Below are 27,244 nucleotides of genomic sequence, written 5' to 3'. Positions count from 1 at the left end.
AAGGAAGATCTATAAATTAGAAGGAAATTCTCAAAAGTGTACATTTATTTCATGTGAGTAACGTCGCAAAACTATGGGAGTAATTCATATTGCAATTTCAACGCTATTTTTGTAAATTTAAAAAATTTTATGTTCTGTGAAGACTTTTATTCTTAATGTTACTTGGGTTAGATTACTGTGACTTAGTAAACTATAATTTATTCCTGTATAGTATTATATTTTTAACCCCTGTCTCTTGTTATTCTGTAATAAAATATTTTTTTGGCAAGATGTAATTTATTGTATAAAGAACACAAGGACATTCATTATATAGAGAATCAAATTAGTCAACAAATTGTCCTACTATTATAGCTTCAAAACAAATATTGGGAAAAAGTAACATAATCAGGGTGTTTAGCTTAGAAGGTGGAAAGATCTATGATATAAATATGTTACAGGGTATTTGTTTTATGCATCTTTAAGAAGATGTGATTAAAGGTCTTTCTTTTTCTTGATTTTTTTCCATTCAGATCACTTATATCTTAGCAAATGGCCAATCATGGTTCAAAAGTCTAATTGCTGATAAACAATGAAGGCACAGATATAAATATTAATATTCTCTGTTTACCACCATATTATGATGAAAGTGACCAACTTCTTTTTTTTAATTTATTTATTTATTATGTATACAATGTTCCTTCCATACATGCCAGAAGAGTGCACCAGATCTCATTATAGATGGCTGTGAGCCACCATGTGGTTGCTGGGAATTGAACTCAGGACCTCTGGAAGAGCAGTCAGTGCTCTTAACCTCTGAGCCATCTCTCCAGCCCAAGTGACCAACTTCTTACTTGAAGAAGTTATTGACAAAAGAATAGCAATATCCTTCATCTGTAAATTTTCCTGTTCTAAAAAAGCGGTTATATTCTGTATATAAAATTATGTAAATAATAATTGTTTTACACCAAAAACCCTCCTAATGATGTATTGCTATACACATAGATCAGTACATTCTCCAACCATCATCAGAGAAGCTTTTTCTTGCAGTAGATGGTAAACACAAAGACCCATAACTGGACAAAGTGTAGACAATGGGAGAATTTGGAGTACTCAGCCCTGAATGGGATGTCTTTCTCACGGCCCTCACTCAGTGCACAGGGATCCATGTACTGGGATCCATGTCAGAGGGGTCGGAAAGACTGTAAGAACAGATACCACAGGACAAGTGCACATGAGTTTGCAGAGACTATGACATCGTGTACAAGACAAGGTTAAGCCAGACATAACCTCGAGAATTTTCAAATGTGGAGGAAAAAAAGACAGAGCTAAACTATGAAATTCAAAGGTCTGGAAGCCAGAGCAGCTGCTAGGGAGAGTGCATGCTGGGGATCCCTGCAGGCAGTTTCTAGGGAAAGCTCCATGGGACCTTGCCCAGACAGATATACTTTCTTCCTCAAATACCTGACCCACTTCTGCTTTAATTATTTTATGTAACAGTTTTGGAAATGGAAAGTGGAGAAAAAGAAAAACAAGAAGACTAAATACGAGCTAGCAGGTCTGTTTTTTAGCCCGAGTTGCTCTGTACAGCTTCCAACTGATCCCTCTTATAGATTTTGCCAGATGGTTTTCTTTTTTATTTAAGGTTTATTTTTACATATATAAAAAGAAATGAAAAAAAATGAAAGGAAAAATATCCCATCCACAAACAAATACTTTTTGTCCGGGGAAAGAATGCTTGGTTGTACTAAGGTAGGCTAAAGAATTCAGCCTTGACATTCTCTCAAACATTCTAATGAGGATACTTGTTGTCTTTATTGGTTTTATATTTGAAGATACTATGGCTATGGTATCCTGCATCATGGAAGAATCAAGTCTGGAAGCAATGACATAGTTTCCACTTGGTCACTAGTCTTGTATTTGAATGGCCCCATCTAGATAGTGGTCTCTGGGTTTTTCTGATGGGCCCCATTGCCGGGTTGTCCTATGCAACTGTGCAGTTGAATGGTCATCTCTCTTCGTGTTGTGCAGTGAGCAACACATGTGTCTATAAGCAGTAGCCAGATATATCTCAAGAAAAACAGAAATGAGGACTCAGGAGGAACCGCAGTTTGGCAATTAGTGCTTTAGTTTCAATTTTCAACACAGCTAAAACAAATTCAAAACCTAAGGAATTTGTATTGGCGTATTGATTATAAAGACATTTTACTGCTTGTATACTGGTATTTGCTGAAGCACACTTTTAAATTTTATTTGAGAAAAGTTCTCCTGTAGTTCAGGCTGGCCTAGCCTAGAACTCACTGTGTAGATCAAGGATGGCCCAGAATTCATAATCCTACTGCCTCCACATCTCAAACACTGGAGATTACAGATATGAGCCACCACATCCATTTTTGTGGTGCTGGGGATCAACACCATGGCTTTATGTATACTAGATAGGCAGGCACTCTACTAAGTGGGTTGCATCTACAGCCTCTGAAGCATGATTCTTTAAAGATTAAAATAAGATGAAAAACAGTATTCCAAGGAATGGCTTTGACTACCCGTGGGGTAAGTCATCTCACTTTGGAGACACTGACCTGGTAAGAGGTTACACCAGTGCCTCTTGTTCAGACAAGTGACACCCTGGTAGGGCAAGGCTGCTCCTAACGGTGGAACGTTTGTGGGTCTTCCCATGCCTGCTAGCCCCTAGCCTCACCTGCTTGTTTTCCATTGCAGAGTACACAGTCATTAATGAAGCCTGCCCTGGAGCTGAGTGGAACATCATGTGTAGGGAGTGCTGTGAATATGACCAGATTGAGTGCGTCTGTCCAGGGAAGAAGGAAGTGGTGGGTTACACCATCCCGTGTTGCAGGAATGAGGACAATGAATGTGACTCCTGCTTGATTCACCCAGGTGAGTGTGCAATGGGACACCACAAGTTATCGTCACATTATCTGGGTCATGGACCGGCAGAGAGCGGACGTCTGGATTCTAGCAGGCAGCCGGCCATCCAGGGCTGTGATGCAATGGTTACAAAGGGTGACACAGCTCAGCTAAGTCTGACTGCAGGGAAAAGAATCTATCTGTTATCTATACAATCGGTATTCTTTTCCGTCATCTAGTTGTACATCTGAGAGTTTGTCCACTCATCCGTTCACTTAGCAAGCAGACCTAAGAGTAGCTCTTAGGCAGTTAGGGAGATGACAATTTGAGATGATTTTGTTGTTTTGCTTTTTTTTTTTTTTTTAGATTTTAAATTTTTATTTAACTGTGTGTGTGTGTGTGTGTGTGTGTGTGTGTGTGTGTGTGTGTGCGCGCGCGCGTGGGTGCGTATTCCCATTAGAGGTCAGAAGAGGATGTCATATCCACTGGAGTCAGAGTTACAGGCAGCTTTGACATGGGTGCCAGAACTGAGCTTAGCAAAAGCAGTATACATTCTTAAACACTAAGTCATCTATCTGGCCATTTTGTTTAAAGACACATTCCCAACATTGCCAGAGCTCACAGCCTGATAGGGAAGGTGGGGAACAGGGAGCTATGATTGCTGCTATGTAAGGACTGTGGTAGAGATGCACAGGGTACCATGGTAACAGGGATGAGAATGGGATGAGGCAGAGGAAAGATCAATGAAGACTTATTAAGCAAGGTGATGTGATGTGAAGGCGTAAGTCACAGACAATCCCACACCAGTTTGGAATTATGATTAATAGAATGGTTATTTATTCAAAGGGGAAAAAACTTACAGATTACCGTCCCAGACAACAGCCCCTCCACGCGAACAGGAAAGGAGTCCAGGGGCCGGAAACGGAGCCGGAAGACAAAGACAGAGTGGAGGACAGCCGCTGCTTTTTTTAAAGGGAGAGAGACCACGCCCCAATGGGCTGGTAACTCAGCGGCGATTGGCTGAAGGAACTCCCACAGCATCTCCCCCTTTTGTTTAAGTAAGAGAGTTCTAAGCCTACTACGCAATTATATACAATAAGTACAAACCTACGAAATTATATACAATAAATACAAATATCCTATTCTAACTAGCTTAAGTCTTGTATAACAAATAACTTGGCCAAGTCATGAAAGGAAAGTAACTACATTTATATAATCTTCAATCCCATCAAAGATCTGAGAAGGGAAATAATGTTATCTGAGAGCATGAGACTCTTAATCTCAGGGTCGTGGGTTCGAGCCCCACGTTGGGCGCCATATGTAACATGAGGGGGCTGGCTTGTTGGGGTATCTGTCCCGCCCGGTACCCCACGCCGACATGCCCCAAAGAGAAAATCAATCACACAGAGATCTCTATAAGGTTATAAACTGATTGGTCCATTAGGTCAGGCTTCTTGTTAGTTCTTATAACTTATATTAACCCATTATTCTCATCTATGTTAGCCATAATGGCTCCGTACCTTTCTCTGCTGGGCAAGTTACATGATGCCTCTTCGGTGGTCTGTACAGGAGTGGCTGAAGAAGCTCTGCTTCCCAGAATTCTCCTGTTCTCATTGCATCACCTCTACTCCCTGTCTGGTTTTCCTGCCTATACTGCCTGCCTGGCCAATCAGCGTTTTATTAAAATATGATTGACAGAATACAGACAATTCTCCCGCATCAGTGATGTGTACACTGAAGATGGAGGCGGCAGTCTCAAGAGGATCTAGGGGACTAGAGGGGGGTTCAGCTGTTGACAAGAGTGTGCAAGGGACCTGCCTCAGAAGGAAGCTAGAGGGGTTCAACTGTTGCCAGAATGTGCAAGGGACCTGCCTCAGGAGGAAGCATGAGCTTTTGAGAATTCCAAGGAGCTCACTCTGTCAAGGAAAGCAAGTTGGTGCTGGGAGATGTGTGGAAAGGGAGACAGGCAAGAAGATATTAAGGGAGAGCAATTTGAAAGGAGGAGCAGGAGCGGAATAAAAAAGAGCCTTTTCCAAAGCCCTGCCGTGAGATCCAGGCTGCTGGAGATCTTTTGGCGAAAGGTTAAAAGCAATTTCTCTTTAGCTATAGATGGGGGAAAGATCTGAAGGAGGGCAGAACAAAGGGCAGGAGGGAATTAATGGGCGCTGCAGTGAAGGTCAGAAGGCTGCTGGATAGAGTTAGGTAAAGGGCTGAGAGTCATCGGGAGTGGAATTGGGCGGGAAGCGCAGAAAGCAAGGACGATGGAGGCTGAGCCTCTCACTGTGTTTCCACTGTGGCTGACTCTGGACATTTACCAGCATGGAAACAAGGGGCTATTACTCCCTTATATTCTGACTCCCACTCCGCCCCCAACCCAGGAGGCTTACCTTGAACCTCCGGGACAGGTCAGAAAGAAGGGGACACAGAGACTGTCCAGTGATCTTTCTGAAGGCGAAGGAATGAAAGATCAAAATTGTGCTGGTGGAATTTCTTTCATTTTTGTCTTCCCCCTTCTTTTAAAGACAGGGGGTAGTTTTGAAAACAAAGCAGAACTAACTTTGGTGGCACTGAAATTTTGATTTCAGAAAGACAACTTAACCACCCCAACTTCCTGGCTGGCAAGATGGGTCTGTAGAGAAATGACTGAGTGATGCCTCAAGATTCCTCTATTATGGGACACTAGCCACGGTCTGCACGATTTTCAGTAGTTTGAGTTTGGGTAACCACAGGGTAGCCTCAGCTATTATAAGGTGATATGGGTGTCAGTCAGCCATGTGACAGGCAAGAAAGGTACAACCTATAGGCAGCATGCAAAATCTGCAGTCTCTCCTTCGGAGGTCCTGGGAGTGACCACTGGCTCTGGAGAGTGGAGGATTGTCCCACAAAAATCACTCTGCTACCCTGAAGGGTAGGCAAGGCAAAGGAAGAAGGCTGCTTTGAAACTCCTTTTCCGAGCCCTGAGAAGCCACCATTGGGGTCCAAGAAGCCTCAGTTGGGAACTGCAGCTTGTTTATATCCGTAGTCTATCAGCTTCAGTCATTACCTCCTTTAGCATACATATGACCCCATATTTAGGGTACTGAGTTCCTTTAGTCTTTACTCCTTGTCTTTCAGACATGGGCCCTGGCGTTAGAAGCTTCTTGGGTTTCTACCATGAACAAGTTTTTCAGATTTTATATATCTATATCTATATTTATCTGTCTGTCTGTCTGTCTGTCTGTCTGTCTGTCTGTCTATCTATCTATCTATCTATTCCAACCCAGATCTGTATTCAGTTGTTTCTCCAAGAAATTCTTATCCCAAGAGCACTGTCTTGGTACTGTGGGTATTTCTGAATTTTGGATTGTCATTGCTGATCAATGTGGTAGTTTTAATGTAATTGGGCCCCATAAACTCAAAGGGAATGGCACTACTGGGAGGTGTGGCCTTGTTGGAGGAGGTGTGTCACTGTGGAGGCAGGTTTTCAGGATGCTTAAGTCATGCCCAGTATCTCAGTCTACTTCCTGTTGGCCTGTGGATCAAGATGTAGCGGGTCCTTCTCCAGTATCCACTATCCAGTACCAAATCTCTCTGCTCACCACCATACTTCCTGCCATGATGATAATGAACTAAACCTTTGAAACTAAAAGTCAGCCCTCATGAAATGTTTTCCACTATAAGAGTTGCTGTGGTAATGGTGTCTCTTCACAGCAATAGAAACCCTAACCAAGACAATAGGTAATCAGCTTCTAGCTTCTTTCTTTGTGTGATATTTGTTAGAGCGTGCGCGCGCGCGCGCACACACACACACACACACACACACACACACACACACACGCTTGCAGTGATGGGAATCATGCCCAGAGTGCCCAGCATGTTACCATTGTGTTACGTGCCCAGACCCCAATGCTTTTAAGAGAGGATCACTCTATGTAGCTCAGGTCTTCTTAAACAAAATTCAGCTCTTGAGTACTGGGATTAAAGATGTGGTCAGTCTGTATATCTACCATCCATCAAACTATAAATCAATCAATCTATCTATCTATCTATCTATCTATCTATCTATCTATCTATCCTCTATCTCTAATCCCTCTATTATCTATCCTATACCTATTCTTTTCAAAGAAATAATAGGAAGCATGCAAATGCTCAAGTCCATACATAACAGTACAAGACTATTTACTTTTTTTCCCATGATGAAAAGTCATTTCCTATAAATATTAAAGTAATTCCTTATTTGCCTCATCTTATAGCATACTATAAATGTGAAAAATAACAATAGCATTATCTATACCACCCATAACCCCACTTCATACAGTTATGATTCTTTATGGTTACTCTTGACTTTAGAGTGCATGCCGGTAGATGTGTATAATCGAAATGCTGTACTGTAAAATCAAGAGATGTGGCTTCCTTTTTGGTGTTATGCCACCTATCTGATATCTAGATAGGTTATTTGTTTTCTGTATCTGAAAACACAAGGGAATAGGCACATGCTTTTATTTCTCTTCCCTGATTCCACACAAAAGACAACATAGCATAAACATTGCAAACTGTCTTGTAGTATTTTTTCATAACAATATGTGCTGGAGATATCTCACATCAGAAAGATCCATCCTTTTCATTTCTTCGGTTGCATAAGACTACATTGTGTGAATTACTATAGCTTGTTGACATTGGGCTGTGCAGCTCTGCAATAGCTCCTTTGACAACCCATGAGCATCCTAGTGTGTTTCTTGCAGAGCCTGGCTTACCTCCATCTCCAGGCTGGGTTTTGTGGCTGGAACCTAAAAACCCTAATATGTAGCTATACTAAGGAACAGAGCTAGTGGGGCTGTTGAGTACAGGTTCTGAGTGCATTTGCCTCCTAGTGACATATGAGTGAGCTTGGAAGGTTCAGGGAGCCCACTGGGTCTCAGCTTTGAGGCAGAGGATGCGTCAACCACATTAATCAGATCAGCAACTTGGCTTCTCTGGTAAAAGAGAAAGAAAAGTCAGGAGGAAATGGCGAGAGGACTCTGAGTCCCACTGAATATAGAGCACTCATACCCACACCCATACACACACACACACACACACACACACATACATAAACATAGACACATACGCATATACACACATATGCGCACACACACACACACACACACGAAGTGAAAAACCATGTTGTCAATCCAAGCCAACACTGGCCATCTCCAATAGTTCACTAGTCATTCATTCTCTGGGATAATTTTTGTTCAGCACCAAACTGGGTTCTGGGGATTTAATGCAGATCAAGCTCTATCCCTTCACTTGAGTCTGCACTAGGAGAATGGCAATAAGCAGGTAACATTAGGTGTGGAGTGTACAATGAGAAGGATAAGTCAGATGAAATTATAAGAAAGCAGAATAATAAGAGTTCATAATCTCAGTGTACTTACTATTATGTGTCGAACACTTTACACATGGGAATGTATTTTTAAACAATTCTGAGAGGTAGATACCATTTAATCACATTTTGACAGGCGAGGGCATTAAGGCAGGACTTAGGTCTGTGTTTTGATAAATAGAAAAAATTATTTCTACCTTTTCTCACGCTCCCTCAACCCTTCAAGAGACCTTGCTTTAGAGGCAAACCACATCTGAACAACCCTCAGCTCCCTCTAATGTGCTTTGTCTGTTGGGGCTGCCTGCCTGACCTTTCTAGGGCAAGACTGTAGCTAGTCATCGGGGCTGATTTCATACTGTAATTTTGTTATAAAAGTGCATTACATAGATGAATATTTAATAGAAAGGTACTTACCATTTGTAAATAAAAATGAATTATTAAGACAAAATGCTTAATACATAGAAGAAGCCTAATTTTGTGTGTGTGTAACTATTCAAGTATATGTATATTTATAAGCATATATACGTTTATGTGTTCAAAGGCCAGAGGACAACATTGGCTGTCATTCCTCAGATATGACCCATCTTGGTTTTTGAGACATGGTCTCTCAGTGGTCTGGAACTTGCCAAATAGTGTAGCATGAATTCAAATTGGTCTTAACAACAAAATCCCGGAGTCAGATAGAGGGGTAAATACTGAAAGATCAGAGAGACAAAGGAGCAAGCACCAGCTCCTTCTAACCTTACCAACTCTTCAGCCTGAAAGGCGAGCGAGCTCCTGTCTCCACCTGCCTCATAGTCCTCTTTCTGCCCAGTCATAGCACTTCCTGTTTCTTCGTCCCTAGTGCTGGGATTAAAGGTGTGTGCCTCTCAAGTACTGGGCTCAAAGGCATGAAATCCCAAGTACTGCGATTAAAGGTGTGTGCCACCAATGCCTGGCCTCCATGGCTAGCTAGTGGCTGGCTCTGTTGTCCAGGTAAGCTTTATTTGTTAGAGCACAAACAAGATATCACTACAAAATAGTTTAGGTGGGCTCACCAGTGAGCCCCAGGTATCTGCTTGTCTATGCCTTCACAAAACTGGGGTTACAACTTCACACCATCATACCCAGTTTTTTGTTTTTTTAATTTTTTAACCTGGATTCTGGGATTGAATTTAGGTCTGGATTATATTCCTAGCCACTAGGTATAAGAAAGAGTTAGCAGAACTTTCCAGATGATACTGTTTTGGGTGTTTCTTTCTTTTCCATCAATAAATTCTTTTGTTCATCTGAATTTTCTATTATATGATAAACATTTGCAAAGAGCAAAAACTAGTGCCACACTAGCTGATTCCATCCTGTACTACAAGCTGTTTTGTATTACTTTCTATAAAACAACAACCGCTAATCAGGGAGATGCTCAAATTCCCTCCCACACTCCTTGCCTGAATCCTGGTGACTCTCCTGTTCCTTGGGAGGAGCAGGTTCACCTAAGATCTTTGGCGTCTTTCCAGGTTCAGATGCCTCAGGCAGAGATGGGGCTGTGTGAGTGTGTGTGTGTGTGTGTGTGTGTGTGTGTGTGTGTGTGAGAGAGAGAGAGAGAGAGAGAGAGAGAGAGAGAGAGAGAGAAAGAGAGAGAGAGAGTTTGCTTCCCGAGAACCCTCAGAATCTGCAAACGTGTAGACTATAGACTAATATTATGGGATGTTTCAGGTTGTACCATCTTTGAAAACTGCAAGAGCTGCCGGAATGGCTCATGGGGCGGAACTCTGGATGACTTCTATGTGAAGGGGTTCTACTGTGCAGAGTGCAGAGCAGGCTGGTACGGAGGAGACTGCATGCGTAAGTAGACACCCTACACACACTCAGCAATTCCAGCTTTGCTTGGTCCAGCTTGCAACACAATCCAAGTTTATCTTGGTGGACTCTGAGTTTGGAAAGCTTGTAGCCAGAGGGCCTTGTAGGTAAGACTGTCAAATCAAAGATGTGCTTTCATCTATGGAGGGTAGATAGTGAACATGCATTTGGGATTGTTGTTTCCAGAAGCTTCCTTATCAAGTTCGCCTTTTGCTCAAGTGAAGCCGAATTGTTCCATACACTATGCGCCCAGTGTCCGTGCCAGGAGAACTTGAGAGGTGGCTTTGGTCAGGAGTCAGCAAAATAGACTCTACTGTTGCTGTCTGTAGTGCATTTAAAATCGGAATTCCTTTGATAAATTGCTTAACTCCTGGGTTAAATTCTTGAAACCACAGCAAACTGCCAGCACGCCACTTTACCCAGGAAGGGAATTTCAGGAAAGTACTTGATCTGGGAGGATTAGTCTTTGTTATTCTTCTCTGAGCTTCAAAGATCTTAGAAAGTAGAATAGAAAGCTAACACCCCTCTCAGAAGAGGAAAGGCCTCCTGGCTGGCCCCAGGACGGCTGGCCTTGAGGTCCTCTGAGAGCCTGCATCCACAGCAATGCCCAAGTGGTGTGACTTCAGCTGCTTTGTTTGCTTTTTAGCGGAATCAGAAGCAGTTAGGACCATCAGCTTCAGTTCTATGAACAACATTCCCAGTTTACAAGGATGTTTTGGAGTGATGTTGACCCAACCATTGGTCCCAATGTGAGACCAAACAGTTGTAGTTGGAGACTCCAGCATAGCCAGGGGAGGAGCCGGGTTTGTCTGTAGTCCAGCGTGAACCTAACAGTTCTAGAAGGTGGGTACATTTTAAGGTGCTGGTCTCTACTGAAGCTTCCATGCCACTTTAATTGGGTTCTAAGAAATTGAATTTTGGGATGTGTAGATTTTTTCCAGGTAGGTCAGCCATAGGGTATAACCCACTCTTCACCTTGGCAGCTGTTCTAGGAGACAGCGCGGGAGGACAATGATCAGGATACAAACTCTGCTATGACACAGACCTGGGCTAAAGCAATGACTGCCTGTAACTCCATATGACTTTGGGCAAGTCATTTAGCCTCGATGACAGTTGCTTTCTTTTCTTTAAAATAGGGAAGAATGCTGCTTACCTTATAAAGCTGATTAAATGAATTAAATACACATGGGGCATTTAGTGCTTTGCTTAGAGATAGTGAAAGCCCAACGCCATATACGCATGTGATATTTTGAATATGTTCTGTATACCTCTATTTAATAAGATAGCAAGAAGTCCTAATACTAAACTACTTTCAGTAACAAATTAAGAAAAATCCTGGAAAGGCAGCTCAGTCAGGAAAGTACTTGTCGTGTAAGCATTAGGACTCGGGTTTGATCTCTAGCACTTGTATGAAAAACCAGGCATGGCGATATTGGGGAGGCAGAGACAGGTGAATCTTTGGATATTGCAGATGGCCAAACTTAATCTAGTGAGTGTTAGGCCAATCAAAGATAAAAGACATGGAGAGTATCTGAGAAATGACACCCAAGGTCGTCTGATCTCCACACATATGCAAATACAGAGCATGAACACACCACACACACATACACACACACACACACACCACGTGGATACCCACAGAAAGAATGAAACATCATTATAATGTATGACTGTATTGTAAATAAGATAACTTTAGGGTTTTCACTTGCTTTAGGTTATATTGGGACTGTGTGGAGGTGACATACTGAATAGAGATTCAATCACATGCGGCGGGCCTGTGGAGTTTAGACGCTATTCAGGTGCCTTGGGAAGCCAAGGATGAGATATGAACACAATGAGATACGAACTCGGGTTGAACTAAGTGTTCTGAGAACACAGTTAAGTGAACAATTATTACAGATATAAAGAGTCATATAGGAATCTTTTTGAAATTATGATCTGATTACAATATTTCTCCTTTCCCCCTTTTCTCTCCAAACCCTCTCATACACTCCTCCCTGCTCTTGTTCAAATCTGTGGCCTCTTTTTTTTCTTTTTCTTTTTTAAAAACTAATTATTATTGCATACAGATATGTTTCTGCATCTATATTCTTCCTGTTCAGTCCACATAATGTTACTTGTTTGTATGTTTTCAGGGCTGAGCATTTGGCGTTAGACAATCAGTTGGTGTACTCTTTCCCAGGGAACCCTCCTCTCCCACGCCCAGCTTTCTTTGGTTGTCTACAGCTCTTTGTGTATGGTTGGGGCTTCATGGGCTTTTCTCTATCATTTAGTGTGTTCCTTGGTGTTGTCCTTGTTTAGCTCAGGGTTGAGCTGTCATGTTGGTGAGACTTGGTGGATGTATCATCTGACATTGCTGGGAGACATAGTTTTGGAGCAAGCCCCCTGATTCTCTGGCTTTTACAATCTTGTGCGGCCCTGAGGAGTTTAGAGGCCATTCAGATGCACTGAGATGCCATTTGCCTCCTCTTCCATAGTGTTCCTGGGCTTTAGGTGTAGGAGTGCTCTGTCGATTTATCTGCTGGAAGTAAGCTCGACAATTCTGCATTCCGATTGGGTGTGTCTCTGTGTAGTGACGCCTGTCTGCTGCAGAGGTAGGGAGCTTTTCTAACGGGTGATGGTTGTGTGATGACTTTACTCAGGGGCTGCAAAGGGCAGAGGGAATGGAAGGATCACGGTATAAACTGCAGTGTGTCTTCAGGCAGGGGATGCCAGGTGTGGCTGGGTCAGTGTGGCGGTACCGGGGAGCGACTGGAAAGGTAGGTGAGACCAGGCTCTAGAGACCTGCGTGTGGTGTGGCTGGGTCAGTGTGATGGTACTGGGGAGCAACTGGAAAGGTAGGCTGAGACCAGGTGTGGCTGGGTCAGTGTGACGGTACCGGGGAGCGACTGGAAAGGTAGGTGAGACCAGGCTCTAGAGACCTGTGTGAGCTGGAGCTCGGATTCTGATGGTTTGGAGGAGGATCCTTGGTGTGTATTGATGGTCTGATAGGTATATTAATCTCCTTTCTGTTGCTGTGAAAAACATCACAACCCTTTGACACATCATGAGGGAAGCCAAGGCAGGAACTAAAGCGTGACCGTGGAAGAACACAGCCTACTGGCTTGCTGCCCCCGGGTACTCAACTGCCTTCCTCTACATCCCAGGGCCACCTACCACCCACAGTGGGCTGAGCTTTCCCACAGCAGTAAGAAATCAAGAATTTTCCCCACTGATAGGCCCACAGGCCAGTTCGAGGGAGGCAGTTCCTCAACCGACATTCCCTCTTCCCAAGTGACTTCTGATTGTGTCAAGCTGATAAAAACTAACCCACAAAGCCAGAAAAGTGACATCTGAGAGGTGATTCCAGCAGCATATTGAGGGCCCATTGGAGCAGAGTTAGCACCGTGGGCAATGGTCGTAGTTAGAAATTCTAACTTAGTGACTTTGGTGAGGAGGAAAGAAAAAGTCGTGAGAAGGAAGGGTTTAAAGTTCAAGATGCCACTCACTGGCACTTTGGTAGATAGGTGAGGAGCCTCAAGTTTAATTCCCACTCCGAGCAGCTGCAGCAGGGAGTATTGGTGAGCTGGGGCTCAGCTTGAGGTCAGGGGAAGTTTGCGCATCAGTAAGAGACTGTATGGGTCATAGGTTTCTGGAACTCAAAGTACTCCAGATGTGTGAGCCATTCCATACAGGTGTTAGCATTTACCTGTGCTCATGCACTGAGGCACAACTGGTCTCTACCTTTCAATAGGGACCTGCTGTATTATATTGCTCTGGCGGCTCCAACTACAGATTCTTTTGCTTCTCTCTCTCTCTCTCTCTCTCTCTCTCTCTCTCTCTCTCTCTCTTTCTCTCCCTCTCTGTGTTTCACTCTGTGTCTCTCTCTGTCTCTCTGTCTCTCGCTCACACACACACATTACACTAGTATCCTGCTTGCTAGTAGAGAATTCCTGTCTAATCTGTCTAATAGGTCTGTTGTTTCAGAGCAAGTAGGGAGTGTGCCCTCTGCTGAGAGCAGAGTGGAGTCAGGCTGGGGCTTGAGAGCCTCAAATGTTTAAAACTGCCTCGTCGGAAGCAGGAAAGGGACCCCGAGCGATGCGGAAGGCATGCACAAATATCCTGAGATGCAGTGGCAGATGAAGCTGCTACGAAGGTGACATGGTCAGTTAGGGATGCTGAGAGATCCTATCCTGCTGCATGGGAGCCGAAACGGCCTCGGATTGGAAAGGGTGTGATGTAGAAAGAGACTGGTGGAGGCAGAAGGGGGACTGGGGACACTCATGAGCAGTAACAGTGGTTCTCAGCTTTTCTAATGCCGTGACCCTTTAATACAGTTCCTCATGTTGTGATGACTCCCTTGGTTACTACTTCATAACTGTAATCTTGCTACCATTACGAATCGTATTGTAAGTATCTGTGTTTTCCAATGGTCTTAGGTACCCCCGTGAAAGAATCATTTGGTCCCCAAAGGGGTCATGCTCCACAGGTTGAGAACTGTTGGACTAGAAATCTGGTCTAATGGCAGTAAAGCCATGGAGCATCGTAGATGGCCGAGGTGTCAGGCTGAACCATGGAGCATCATAGACAGCAGAGGTGTCAGGCCGAGAACAGGATTTCTAACTGCATGTTCTTGGGGTGGTGACAATGAAACCCTCAGTGTGGGCCTGGATAGAGCTCTGGGTGCAGCCTCAAGCAGAAGGCGGAAGTCATTTGGAACTCCGTTTGGGCACAGAGACACACTTGAGGCTTCTGCTCACAGCGATTCACTAACATCCCGCCAGCAAAAAATAAGCCACACAGCTGTTACAAATCAGCCAGTAGGCTCGTGCTCTTGATGCCAAGGGGACACACATTCCTCTTACCTCATGCGATTACTCATGTATGGGGTAGAGTGGAGGGAAAGAATATTTGCATTTAGGAGATTGATAAGGCATAGTTACAGGAGAGGGGGTACCCAGAGATATCCCACGCATGGCCTTTCCTAAAGTCTCTGCCGGTTGGGTCTTGGGTTGAGCCTCAGCGTGAGTGGTTGGTTGGGTTGCTGATGTGAGAGCTGGCTGCAGAGTCCGGTTGGTTAGGTTGCTGATGGTAACACTTCAGGAGCCAGACACTCTGAAGGGCAACAGAGCCGCCTCAGGGTAGACAGAGATCTCACTAGGTCAAGTAGGAAGCTTGTGGTGTTATTCAGTTTGTAGATTCATTCAAAAGAATGCACGCCGGGTGCTGGACACAGGACGACCAGCAAACAGATATGGTTTCTTCTGTTGTAGAGGTGCAGATCAGCCAAGGGAGGTAAAAACAATAATAAAGAGAGAAAACAAACAAGGAAAACAGTTACTTGTGAAGTAAACAAGCAGACTAAGGGCCAGATTTCTCTCTGTGTCTGATTCTGTCTTGGACACATGGGACGGCGTGATTGCGTTCTGCCTGTTTTGAAAGCTTCGTTCCACACACAGTCTATGTCATCACAGTTGCAAGCACACATGCAGTGTTTATTATGGAAGCCTGGGCTGGCTGTCACAGAATACAGTGAGCCCCCAAGGAGGGTAAATTCCATCTGTAGGAAAAGATCAACCCCAAGAAGACACCACCTTTATGTGTTATTAGATTCTTATCACCTACACTTCATTCTGTCACTGCATAAATTCTAAACAAATCCAAGGGAGGAAATGAGTCTTATGTCTGTGTGCTGAATGCCTGTCTGCAGCTGGACATTAATTAAGCTGCCTTCTGTGAAGAGGCGACTGGATACTTGAGTGGCCCTGTCCTGGCTGAGGCACAGTGCAGGAGCTACAAGACAGTACCAGAATTTTGCCAGTAGATGGCGCCCAAACAATCCTTTCGGTCTGTCTTGAAGCCCGGCTTCTTTCCTGCAGGGTACCATTTGGAGGGCTCCGGCAATTTCCCTCTGTGAGTATTATGTACTTCCACTTAGCAGGAAAGGGGAAAGGCTAGTAAACACTTGAAAAACTCCGGGTTCTATTAAAGCATTAGAGTGTTTGTCACTGGCGAGATGGAACAGTACCTTAACTTGTTAACAGTCCATATGGATGATAATATTAACCTGCCTTCTGTCTTAAACTTGGTATGTGACTGTTTCATCCATTGCTACAGACAGATTCTAGCTTCTAGGAGAATGTTTGATTCCAGGGCCCAGAGAGTTTACTCATTTTCACCTTCCTGCTCAAGAAAGACAGTTTGGTGTTCTCTAACTATCCATGCTAGGAGCCAGGGTGCTATATTACTAAAGGAAAGATGCTTCTTTGTTCTTTCTCTCGACTTTTAAATTAGAATAATTTCAAGTCTATGGAGTTTAAAGAACTCTCTGTGTTTCTATTGTCTGTCTAGACTCAGCTATGATCATTTCTCAGTGTGTGACATGACTTCTCTTTTTCTATACTACAAACTTGAGTGTTTTGTGTCTTATAACACTAGCACAACCTTTTCTTCTTTCACTTTCTTTTTGGACAGGGTCTCAGGATGTAGCCCAGGATGGCCTGGAAGTCTGTCTTCCTGCGTCGTCCTTCCGAGAGCTGGAGTGACATGATGCCTAGCCAACATTTCTTTCTGAGCCTCAAATCTGGCCACCGAAGATCCTCTACACCGTCTCTGCTCATTGGTTCTGAGCACCCCCTCCCCTTCTCAGTCCTCATAAGCATTTCAGGTTCTCTTGCACTTCTCCTCTGGGTCCTGAAATGGTCATTCTTCTGTGCCTCTGGGTTCCTGTCAAGGGGAGCGGTACTCAGGGTTGTCACTAAGTGCTAGCTGGTTGAAGTGCTTGTATCTAAGCTAAGAGGAAGGCTGTCTTCAAAACTTCTTAGACAGGAAAGTCAACTTCTTGGGTAGAATCACCTACTGACCTCCAGGACTGGCTTCTGGGCTAGGATTATTTATTTATTTGTGTGTATGTGGAAATGGGATGTTTTGTTCTTTCTTTGAATTTAATTTTCATGGCATATATTCATTGTATATGGCATCATGTCACCTAAGGGCAACTTCCACAATATGAACTGTACACTGCACATGTTCCCTCCATAGCCCCACCCCCTTTCCTGACCCCTCACCTCCTGTCAGTCCCCTTTCTCTTCAACTCTCATGTCATGTACACATATGCGATTTTCATATATTTATATAAAATTTAGGGACCACGTTTTAGAGACAGCACATAATATTCATCTTTCTAAGACTGGGATAATTTGCTTAATATGATCATCTCCATTTTTTTTTTTGTGAATGACAACTTTGTTCTTCTCTAAGGCTGAAAAATTCCATGTATATATAGGCCATGTTTCTTTATCCATTTCCGTGCTGTCGGACACCTACGTTGGTTCCATATTTTAGACACCGAATAATGCTGCAATAAGTGTCAATGTCCGTGTGTCTCTGTTGCGCTGTGTTGGCTTGGAGTCCTTCAGGTGGATGCCCAGGAGTGAGAACTGGATCATGTGGTTCTAGCTTTAGTCTTTTTGAGAAAACTTCATAGTAACTGGACATTTCTCTTCAGCAGTGCATAAGGCTTCTCCTTTGTCCACATCCTTACCAGTACATGTGATTTATTTTCTTAGTGACCACCATTCTAACTGGGGTGCTATGGAATCCTAACGTAGTTTCAAATTATATTTCTCTTACAATGATAAACTTGAACCTTTTTCATGTGTTTATTGACTATTTGTAATTATCTTCTGAAAATTGTCTGTTTCATTAGTCCATTTATTGATTGGGTTGTTTGATTTCTTATTGTTTAGTTTTCTAGTCCTTTGTATATTCTCGATATTAATCCTCTCTCGAACATACAGCTAGTGAAGATTTTCCTGCAGTTCTTGTAGACTTTTTCCCTAGTTGATTAACAAATTCTTTTTCTGTGCAGGAACGTTTTTAATTTCACAAGGTCCTCTTTGTCAGATGTTGTTATTATTTCCTGAGTGACATAGCTGTTATTCGGGAAGTCTTTTGACTGTTCCTTATCTCGAATAATTTCCCCAATTTCCTTAATAGGTCCAGAGTTTCAGGTCTTATATTGAGATCTTAGATCCATTTGGAGTTGATTTTTCTACAGGATGAGAGATAGGTATCTAGTTTCACCTTAGAATGGTATTTATTTAACTTGACCCTCAGACTGCTTTCTCGTTCACCTGTACATATGGACAGCAAGAGGGCCGGAAGCCTTGACGATGTCACACTGGAGGTCAATATTACAGCGATCCCAACAATTCAACCTCTGAAGGATATTGGGGATCTAAGAAGGTTAGGAAACCAACCAAGATGAGAGGATTTACGGGGAGAGATTATGGCCCACTAATTCGTTTATCTTCTTATATTTTGGACAGAGGCAGAGGAGCAGAGGAATGGTATGTGAGTCATGCCCCCAAACGCCTGAAGGCTAGGAAATGTGAGATGATTTGTGCAAGGTTATATCCAGAAATGGATAAGAGAAAATTTGGGAGGGGAAAGATTAAAGGAATGAAAGGGTGGTGTGGGGATTGGGGGACAGCAGAGATCATTCACTGAAAATTGGATCACCTTGTCACAGCTTTCTGTGGCAAGTCCTGATTTTTCTAGGGAAAGAGCAATGAACAATTGGGTCTACTATGAGGAGGGTGCCATGGTACCATGTAGTGGTTAGCAGTCAGAACCTGGAAGAGAAATTTACTAATCATGGTTTCTTTTTTATGAATAGAGACAACAGTGGTCCTTGGTCTTTAGAGAGTGTTTGCTTGTTTGTATGTATGTATGTGCATATGTATGCATGTATGTATGTATTAATTCTTGTGAGAGTTAAGTCAAGTGCTGCCTATAAGTTCCTTATTCTGAGAAATAGTAACTACTCAATAAATAATTAATGTGTGTGCTGGTGCGTTTCTACTGTCAACTTCACACAACCTAGAATCACTTAGGAACCAAGTCTTAACAAGAACTTATCTAGATAAGGTTGGCCTATAGGCACATCTGTAGGGAATACAGGCAAGTGGTACAGGAAACCCAGCCCACTGTGGACGGCACCATTCCCTAGACAGTGGGTCTTGAACGGTATCAGAGAGGAGAGAGCCAGCAAGTAAGCAAATGTGCATGCAAGCATCCCTTTTCTCTACTCTGGTCTATGAAAGCGAATAGCTGCCCCAAATTTCTGCCACTGTGACTTTCCTGATGTGATGAATGTAATCTATTCTCCCATAAGTTGCTTTTCGACGGGGTGATTTATCATAGTAATAAAAATGAAACCAGAACAATCCTATTCTTATTACTAATCCAGTGTTGAAAGGGGAGGGCCTGCTTGTTCGTCCCTGCCACTCAACTAACTTAGCCCTGAAATGATCACATAGAAATTGTATTCATTAAAACACTGCCTGATCCATTAGCTCTTATTTCTTATTGGCTAATTCTTACATCTTAATTTAACCCATTTCTATTAATCTGTGTATCGTCAAGTGGCAGTGGCTTACTTGGTAAAATTCTAACTGGTATCCATCTCAGGTGGAGGATCCGTGACTTCTCTCCCTAACTCTGCTTTCTTCCTCCCAGAATTCAGTTCTGTCTTCTCTGCCTACCTAAATTCTGCCCTATCAGGCCAAGCAGTTTCTTTATTCACTAACCAATGAAAGCAACACAAAGACAGAAGGACCTCCTGCTCCAACCCAGAATCATGAACTTAGATTTGTTTGTTTATTTATCTATTTATTTATTTTTGTTTGTTTGTGAGCACACACATATATGTCTGTGTGTATGTATGTGTGTTTGGGCAGAAATTAATATAAAAGAAGTATACTGCAAAAAAAAATTTAAGAGGGGAAAAAGAAAGGAGGAAGTAGTTCTGCCAGGGTAAGTGTTCTGTGGTAAATAGCACTTCATGTTTTCTGTCTGAGAAGTTTCTTGACACCAGGTAGTTAATGTTTAGATGGCTGCAGACAGCTGCCCATGACTGGTCAGCTGAAGCCCAGTGTCTGGGAAGGAGGAGAAGGCACAAAAGACCCCTTCTCCAACAGTAACAAATAACTAGGTTAGCAGAATTCAATCAGAATTTTTTTTTTAAGACCATTAGGTATCTGTGAATATAGAACCTATAAGACTTCAGCCTCCAGAAGCAGGGCTTCAGTTTCTTTCCCAGATGAACAAGGTTCAAGGATGCTTGGTTCCTGGGGGCTGGCTGCTGAAGCAGGTAGAAGGCAGGGTACCCATGAAGACTGTGTCTGTCAGAGAAAAAGAAGCGAGGCTGTTGGAGATCTTATGAGCCAGCTTGTTGTGCAGAAACCTAAAGCGAAGACAATCTCCACCTAGTATTTTCTAAAATGAAGTTTTGTTAATTCATCAGGGTAAGGTTTAGACAGAAGATCTCTACAGGGGTATCATTACAGGGGGTGTCATTACAGATTCATAAACCTGCGGTCTCGGGCCTCACAGCCTCAGAAAACTACAGTGTTTTAGTGGGTTTTTTTTTTTTTACATTTTATCTTTTTTTAAAAAAAAAGAAAACAAGCTATCTTTTTTATTTTACATACTGTTCCCAGTTCCCACTCCCTCCCCTCCTCCCATCCCCTCCATATACCCCACCCCTGTCCTCCATCCACCCCTCAGAGAGGATAAGGCACATACATTTCTTTGGGGAAGGTTCAAGGCCTTCCCTACTATATCTAGGCTGAGCAAGGTATCCATCCAAAGAGAATAGATTCCCAAAAAGCCAGTACAAGCAATAGGGATAAATTCTGCTGCCACTGCTAGTGGCCCCTCAGTCTGCCCCAGCCATACAACTGTCACCCACATTCAGAGGGACTAGTTTGGACCTATGCTGGTTTCTTTCCTGTCCGGCTAGAGTTGGTGAGCTCCCATTAGCTCAGGTAGACTGTTTCAGTGGGTGTGCCATCATAGTCTTGACCTCTTTGCTCATATTCACACTCCTCCCACTCTTAGACTGAACTTGGGAGCTCAGTTCAGTGCAGTATCTTAGTCTTGTAGAATGGAAAGTGGCAGAAGTCAGAAGAAGGAGGACTCGAAAAGTCAAAGAAAGATTGCAGAGGGCTCCTGGTGCTTGGGTTTCAAGTCATTTGTGATAGGGTTCTAAGAACCTTAGAATGTCCTAGTTCTAGCTAGAATGTTCCAGTTGCTACTCCTGATCTGACTGAACCAAACTGACCAGGTTTTATCTCACTGGCTTAAGAGAGGAGAGCACATTTCTAGTCAAAAGAAGCAATGAGCTGCTTCCTGTTGGAAAGAAAGGAAGAAAGAACTGCAGTAAAGAGAACAATTAGCCAAAAAAAAGTTTCTAGATGATCAAATAAATAGTGGAACTTTCAGACCAGAACTTTGAGTAACTTTTAAATAAATTATATTGAAGGATCTATAGGAAAATAGGTCTCTTAAGGACTAACATGAGAAATGTCAGGTGACAGAAAAATAAAAGAACAAAGTGGAACATTCAAGAATTATAAATACAGTATTTGAATAAAGAATAACAAAAACATTAGTTGAAGGGGACCAAGGAGAAGGAAGATAGAGAATTAAAGATAGGCCAACAAAAATCAGTCAAACTGATGTCAGGACAAGACACACAGAGTCCTCAATGTTATTTTTTTTATTAGTGCCTATTAATTGTATAAAACCCTGGACTTCATTGTGATATTTTAACACATGCAAAAAGAAGTGGATTGGGGGAGGAATTGGGTGGGGCACAGAGGAGGGTAATGGGGGCTGGATACAACCAGTCCGGTTTTCTTTTCTACCCTCCTCCAGTTCCTATATTTTTGGTTGGATTGGAAAAGTTGACTTAATGTAAAAGGATTCAGGCGGCTTAGGGGAGGAAATGTCTCCTGCCTCAGAGTGGTACGTATTTTTGATGTTAAACAGTCATTTTAATGGAAGGCATGACACATGTGGTCGCGGAAGAAGGGACTCTGAAATGCTTTGATTGTGCAGGGAGCTATTGAATTATTTGGTATGGTCACCCATTTGATTAACAATTCACTGGGCACCAGCTTGATACTCATAAAGAGGTGAAAAAGACATTGTCCCTGCTCTCGCCCAATTGTACTATAAAGTACAAAAAATATAATTCAATCAGCAGTCTTTACAAAGGCTGAGTGGGGTTTTAGGCCAAATCACAGCTTGGACCCCTAGTGATCCTGATGAAGACAAGAGTCCCCATCAAAGCAAAGCCTTCGCCCAGCACTTCCTGTGAACTAGGCATTGTTCTAAACACCTTCATGCACAGACTCATTTAGCCTTCACGGCAACCCTCATCAGAGCTATTTTATAGATAAGGATGCTAATGCTCCCAAGTCAGGGATGGGATGGAGTAGTGGGGGTGTTATCACAGCTGTAAGTGTCTGGGCCAAGATATGAATCCAGAAACTTGGTACCAGAGCCTGTCCTCCATCTCCTCCCCCGAACTATCCCTGTAGAACAGGGGCAGCAGAGGTCATGGATCCGAGAGTCTGAGGACCTAAAAGGTGATGGTAGCAGACCTGGAGTCACACACAAGGTTCAGGCTTCTTTTCTGACCCCGGCCTAGTGCACTGGCAGGTTAACATACCACCATTAGGCCTCAGTTCTGCCAGCTGTGTGTTCACCGGGTTCTAGCCAGTGTCACCACGTGGCTCTCATGATCTAGACTACAGGGCAGAACCTGGGCTCTCTCTGGGAATCTGATGCTAAGATGGCATCTCTGATCCAGAAAGTACTCAATAGAAAGAATAAAATGATTGCCATTTACAGAGCAGTTGTAGGGACCAGTTACCGTGTTGAAAACCAGCCCAGCACAAGTGGACCTAGGTTTGATCCCCAGCAGCACATGAAATAGGTGTTGAGATGTACCTGTGGAACATGCTCATGTGACAGGTGGAGAGAGAAGAATCAGAAGTTCAAGGTCAGCTTCAACCTCGGCGAGCAAATTCAACATGAGCATGGGTTACACAAGACCCTATTTCAAAAAAGAAAAAGAAAGAAAGGAAGGAAGAAAGGAAGAATCAGATTTACTCAAACAAGAAAATAAGAAAAGCCACAATGACAGGCATTACTATTATCTCACCTCCAAATGGGACACACCAGCTCAGACAATACTGAACTAGGGTTCAAACCCAAGCTGTTTTCATGGACTGAGGCCCACCTCTTGAGCTATCTTTGAAAGAGAAGAGACACGCCAGCGTCTCACTGTCTGGGCAGTTTCTCCAAGTCCTTCACCTGCCCTAAGACAGAAGATTAACTAAAAACAAAATGAAATCACTTCTCAGAGGTGTGCTGTGTCTCTCTTGCCACTCACTGCCCACACCCAGTGCTGGAGATGGTGAGCTTTGGTGAAAGCTGGGGTGTGCTATGGGAACCTTCCGGTCCTCTTACTAGTTTGGAAATTAAGGAAGACTTCTTTTCAATTATGTGAACTAGAAGCAGGTCTGTCTACCTATCCCATCCATGTTGAGCGGTAGTAGTGAGCAAGAACAGGGATGAGTCCAGGGTTTGGAAGTCTTGGAGATGGTCTGGATACACACACATACACACACACACACACACACACACACACACACACACACACACACGAGCATGCTTGTGCACAGTAAGACATAATTAGGGAACTTGAGCATGTCTTCTGGGCCCTGAGCCTGCTCTGGTCCTTTAACGCAGGACCACCTGCCTGGCTGGCCAGTGGCACTTCCTCGGCAGGGACTCTGGCTATGTTCACTGTTCTGTTCTGGACAGAGAGGTGTATTAGCTTGTCTCTGCACCCAGACCAACCAATTCCAGAGGAGAGGCAGAATAGGGAAGAGAGCTGAGGAAGCCCCTAATGTGGGAGGGAGTGGGGTTCCTTCTCTTCCCTTCTGCCCATTGTCCACTCTCCAAGCACGTTTCCAGAAAGTAGCCTCTTTGTCTTTGGTTGGCTGGAAGTTGTTCCTCCTCCTGGAGCCAAATATTCCCTCCCCTTCAGAGGGAGAGGGAACAACATGATGAAGGGGTTCGGCCTCTGCATCTGCTTTGGAAGCCTGACTTCCTCTGGGGACAGTTCTGAGGCAGGAATAAACGGTCCAGCCTCCCCTAGGTGGGACTGGGGGCTCCAAGCCGTCCAGAGACTGCACGAAAGCCTGGAGCTGTCCTAGCTTCACCACAGAGGCAGGCTGTCTGATTCCAGTTTCCACAGGGAGAGGAGGGAAGAAACCGGAAGTAGGCTGGCAGCCTTCAAGCTGCTTCTAACTTGGGGCTCCCAGCAGGAGATTTGTAGGGGGTGCGGGGATCTAACACCTTGCAGGCTGGGAAGCTGCCAGGCTCTGGAGGGCTGAGGCTGTGCGGGGAGGCTGCTTTTTCTGTCTCTCACACCCAGTGCAGCACGTAGCACTTCCTTAGCCTTGCAGCAGATGGGCAGATGTGGGCGAGAAGAAGAGTGAGGTGTGCAGGAAGAAAGAATGTGTGCTTCCGGTGGAGGGGGCACTTCGCGGGTAGTGTGCTGAAAGAGGAGAAAAATTCTTGCGGCTTCCTAGTGCAGAGTGAGAGGCTTAGATCAGAATGTCCTTAAGGCAGTACAGTGTATTATTCAAGCAAGACCCACTACCCAAACTAGACACACGCAAATCCCCGCTTGGCCACCCAGCAGCAACAGCTGATGATCATTGATTTTTGTTACCACTTCCATGCCTAATCTGTTTGCAGCCTCACAAACCATAATGACCTAGGGGCTGCTTCATTCACATCTGACCGGGTTGATTGAGGTTTGAGGTTTAAAGAGGTGAAGTAACTTATCCAAAGTGGCACAGCTGTGAGCCTGAAGCCAAACCTCAGAGGACAGACTTTGAAGTCTGTCCTAACGTAACGAGGCTCGGAGAGATGAACAGGGTCTTCTGTTGGCCATCTGAGCTTGGGAGCATCACATTCTTCTTCCCAGTGTTCGGCATCCAGGCAGTGAGAAAGGGAACATTATTTCCCCTGGGTTTATTATGAGAGTTCCACGAAAAAAGCCTGGTACAGCTTCAAGCCAGAGTCTGACTTAGTGCTTTCCTTCCTTCATTTGAGAAACATTCCTGATACTATTCTAACTACAAGCTAGCTAAGGTCCCAGCTCTATTGAAGTAAGAAGGAAGAAAAGTCAAATGATTTTAGCTGTGTGTGTGTGTGTTTCTGTGTAAGTGTGTGTGTGAGTGTGTGTGTGTGTGTGTGTGTGTTATAAAGAATACAAAATAAGATGAAGTTCAACTAGAATGGGGGCAGGCAGTTCCAAGGATGCTCAAGGAAGGGTCTTTGAGAAAGGGGCAGCTGAGGTTAGTCACCAGAGGGAAAAAGACCATGAGCTTCCTAGGCTGAAGTAGGCACAAGTTCAAGGCCTGGTGTCATGAAGGCTGGTATGGCTGGAGCAGAGTGCACAGGCAGAAGGGGATTAAGAGTCAATGTGACATGGTCTATAAGGCAAGGCTGTGAATGTCACTGTGTTGTGTGACTTCCTCTGGGGAGAGGTGAACGAATGTCTGTGCCCTCTAGACAGGACACTGATGTCTAGCTTGGCGAATCGCTGAGTTTACCTGGATTACTTACGTGAAGAGTACATGTGCGGAGCTATTTATAGGAACGTGGCTGGCTCAAAGACAGTTGCACCACAATAGTCAAGCAAATAAATACATTTCCTAGAATAGACGGCCACGCACAGCACAAATTACAGGCTGCTTCACCCACCAGAGAGTCTCCTCTCCCCAGCAATTGTTGCTACTTTTAACATATTGGGCAGGGGCCTCGTGAGCCCTGTAAGTTTCTGGAGCATCCTCAGTCTTGTAGGCTTCATTAACTTCTTGCATCTTGCAAGCTTCCTTTACTTCATTAGTCTTACCAACTTGCTCTTCTCTCTGGAAGGAATGTTTCAATATGAAAGAAATAGCTATACAACACATGGAAAGGGGATCACACAGGGGGTGACCTTTGGTGAACTTAAATCGAGAGTGATACTATCTGATTGATTTATTCATTTAAGGTAAATCAGAACAGGTCTGGGATCTGTGTGGAGAATAGAATGCTGAGTGCTAACCATGTATGCAAGGTAGCTTGGAGGAGGCTGGGCCATCACAGGGGTCCACAGTGGACGGCAGCAAGTGACACTTCTCATGGCAGAGCAGGGCAGCTGTCACCCATCTCAGTGAAGAGACAAATTAAACATCCTGGTCAGTATAAAAAGACTTGGGTTTCACCCTTGTCAAAAATAGGGTTTAGGCTCTTTCCCTAAGACCATATTCACATCTCTACTACCATATTGCCATGGGCGAGCACCTACGGATTTTACTATTTTCTTTTTAGCTTTGAGATTAGCTTTCCTGAGGGCTGGCTCTGGGATGGAACAACTATGTCTCTAGAGTTTATGCTATCTTGACCTCTGCATAGACCCAGAGTAGATCAGTTTCCCCTATGATGCTCTAGGTAGTAGATATTTGCATTTGCTGAGACCCGACTGTCTCCATGACTTCTCAACTCTGCTGCTACTGTGCTGAAGAGTCAGATAGTATCCTGGTGGGTGGGCACAGCTGTGGGCAAGAAAACTTGGTTGTTGTTGTTGTTGTTTAATAATGTCTTGTTCTGTAACCTGGATTACAATCCCCCTGCCTCGGCCTTCCCGGGTGTTGGGCGCATCGCCAAACCCAGACCAGTGAAACCTCATTTATAGCAATAGGAATAGGCTTCGTTTGGCTCTTTGGGTCATAATTTGCCAAGATCAGGTAAAGAAAGCCATTTTTTTTTACATTACTCAAATGAATTGTTTTTCTATAAAATCACCTGAAAATGTTTACTACAAACCCTTTAACAAAAATGGGGTGTACATTACTGTGAGTAAATGCACAATTTGAAGAACTTCCCTTTAGGGACTTCCAAGTCTTAGGGTTGTCTTTGGAAACCGTTTATGGGATCAGGGAAGCAGGGTTTGCTTCTGGCTCTTGCTTCTGCTTGTCTTTTACCCAAAGTTTGCATTTTTGGTTGACAGACCTAATGAGATCTTGAACAAGGGGACTTGGGGGTAAGAGAAAAAGTGAAAACCATTAATCTAGCTCACCCAGGGAAGATCATTCATCTTTTCTAGTGTTGTACATTGAGGAAGCCTTTATTATATAGTTTGTCATGGAACAAATCCCACAACTGATCACAGAACAGATTACTACATACATTGTCTAACGGGGTGGGAAGGAGAGAGGAGCGATGCGGGAGAGTCCGAGCCTTCTGTAGGAGGTAGCAGGAGGAAGAATGAAGTCATAGAGAGGCAGACGGCAGGTGTCATGGGCTTTACATCAGGCATGGCCT

General features: G+C 43.8%; 1 protein-coding gene across 1 annotated transcript in view; it reads left to right on the top strand.

Moving 5' to 3' along the window:
* Pamr1 (peptidase domain containing associated with muscle regeneration 1) overlaps window positions 1–27,244 on the top strand; it is a 93,361-nt gene that overhangs the window by 27,732 nt on the left and 38,385 nt on the right. The window contains exons 2-3 of the mRNA XM_048443617.3: window positions 2,695–2,871; window positions 9,878–10,006. Coding sequence (XP_048299574.2) covers window positions 2,695–2,871; window positions 9,878–10,006 — 306 coding nt within the window. The remainder of the gene's footprint in view (window positions 1–2,694; window positions 2,872–9,877; window positions 10,007–27,244) is intronic.

This window comes from Myodes glareolus, chromosome 10 (genome assembly GCF_982192425.1).
Source record: "Myodes glareolus chromosome 10, mMyoGla1.1, whole genome shotgun sequence".
NCBI lineage: Eukaryota > Metazoa > Chordata > Mammalia > Rodentia > Cricetidae > Myodes > Myodes glareolus.
The sequence above is the reverse complement of the archived record's forward strand: the minus strand, read 5'-3'. Positions and strand labels throughout refer to the sequence as shown.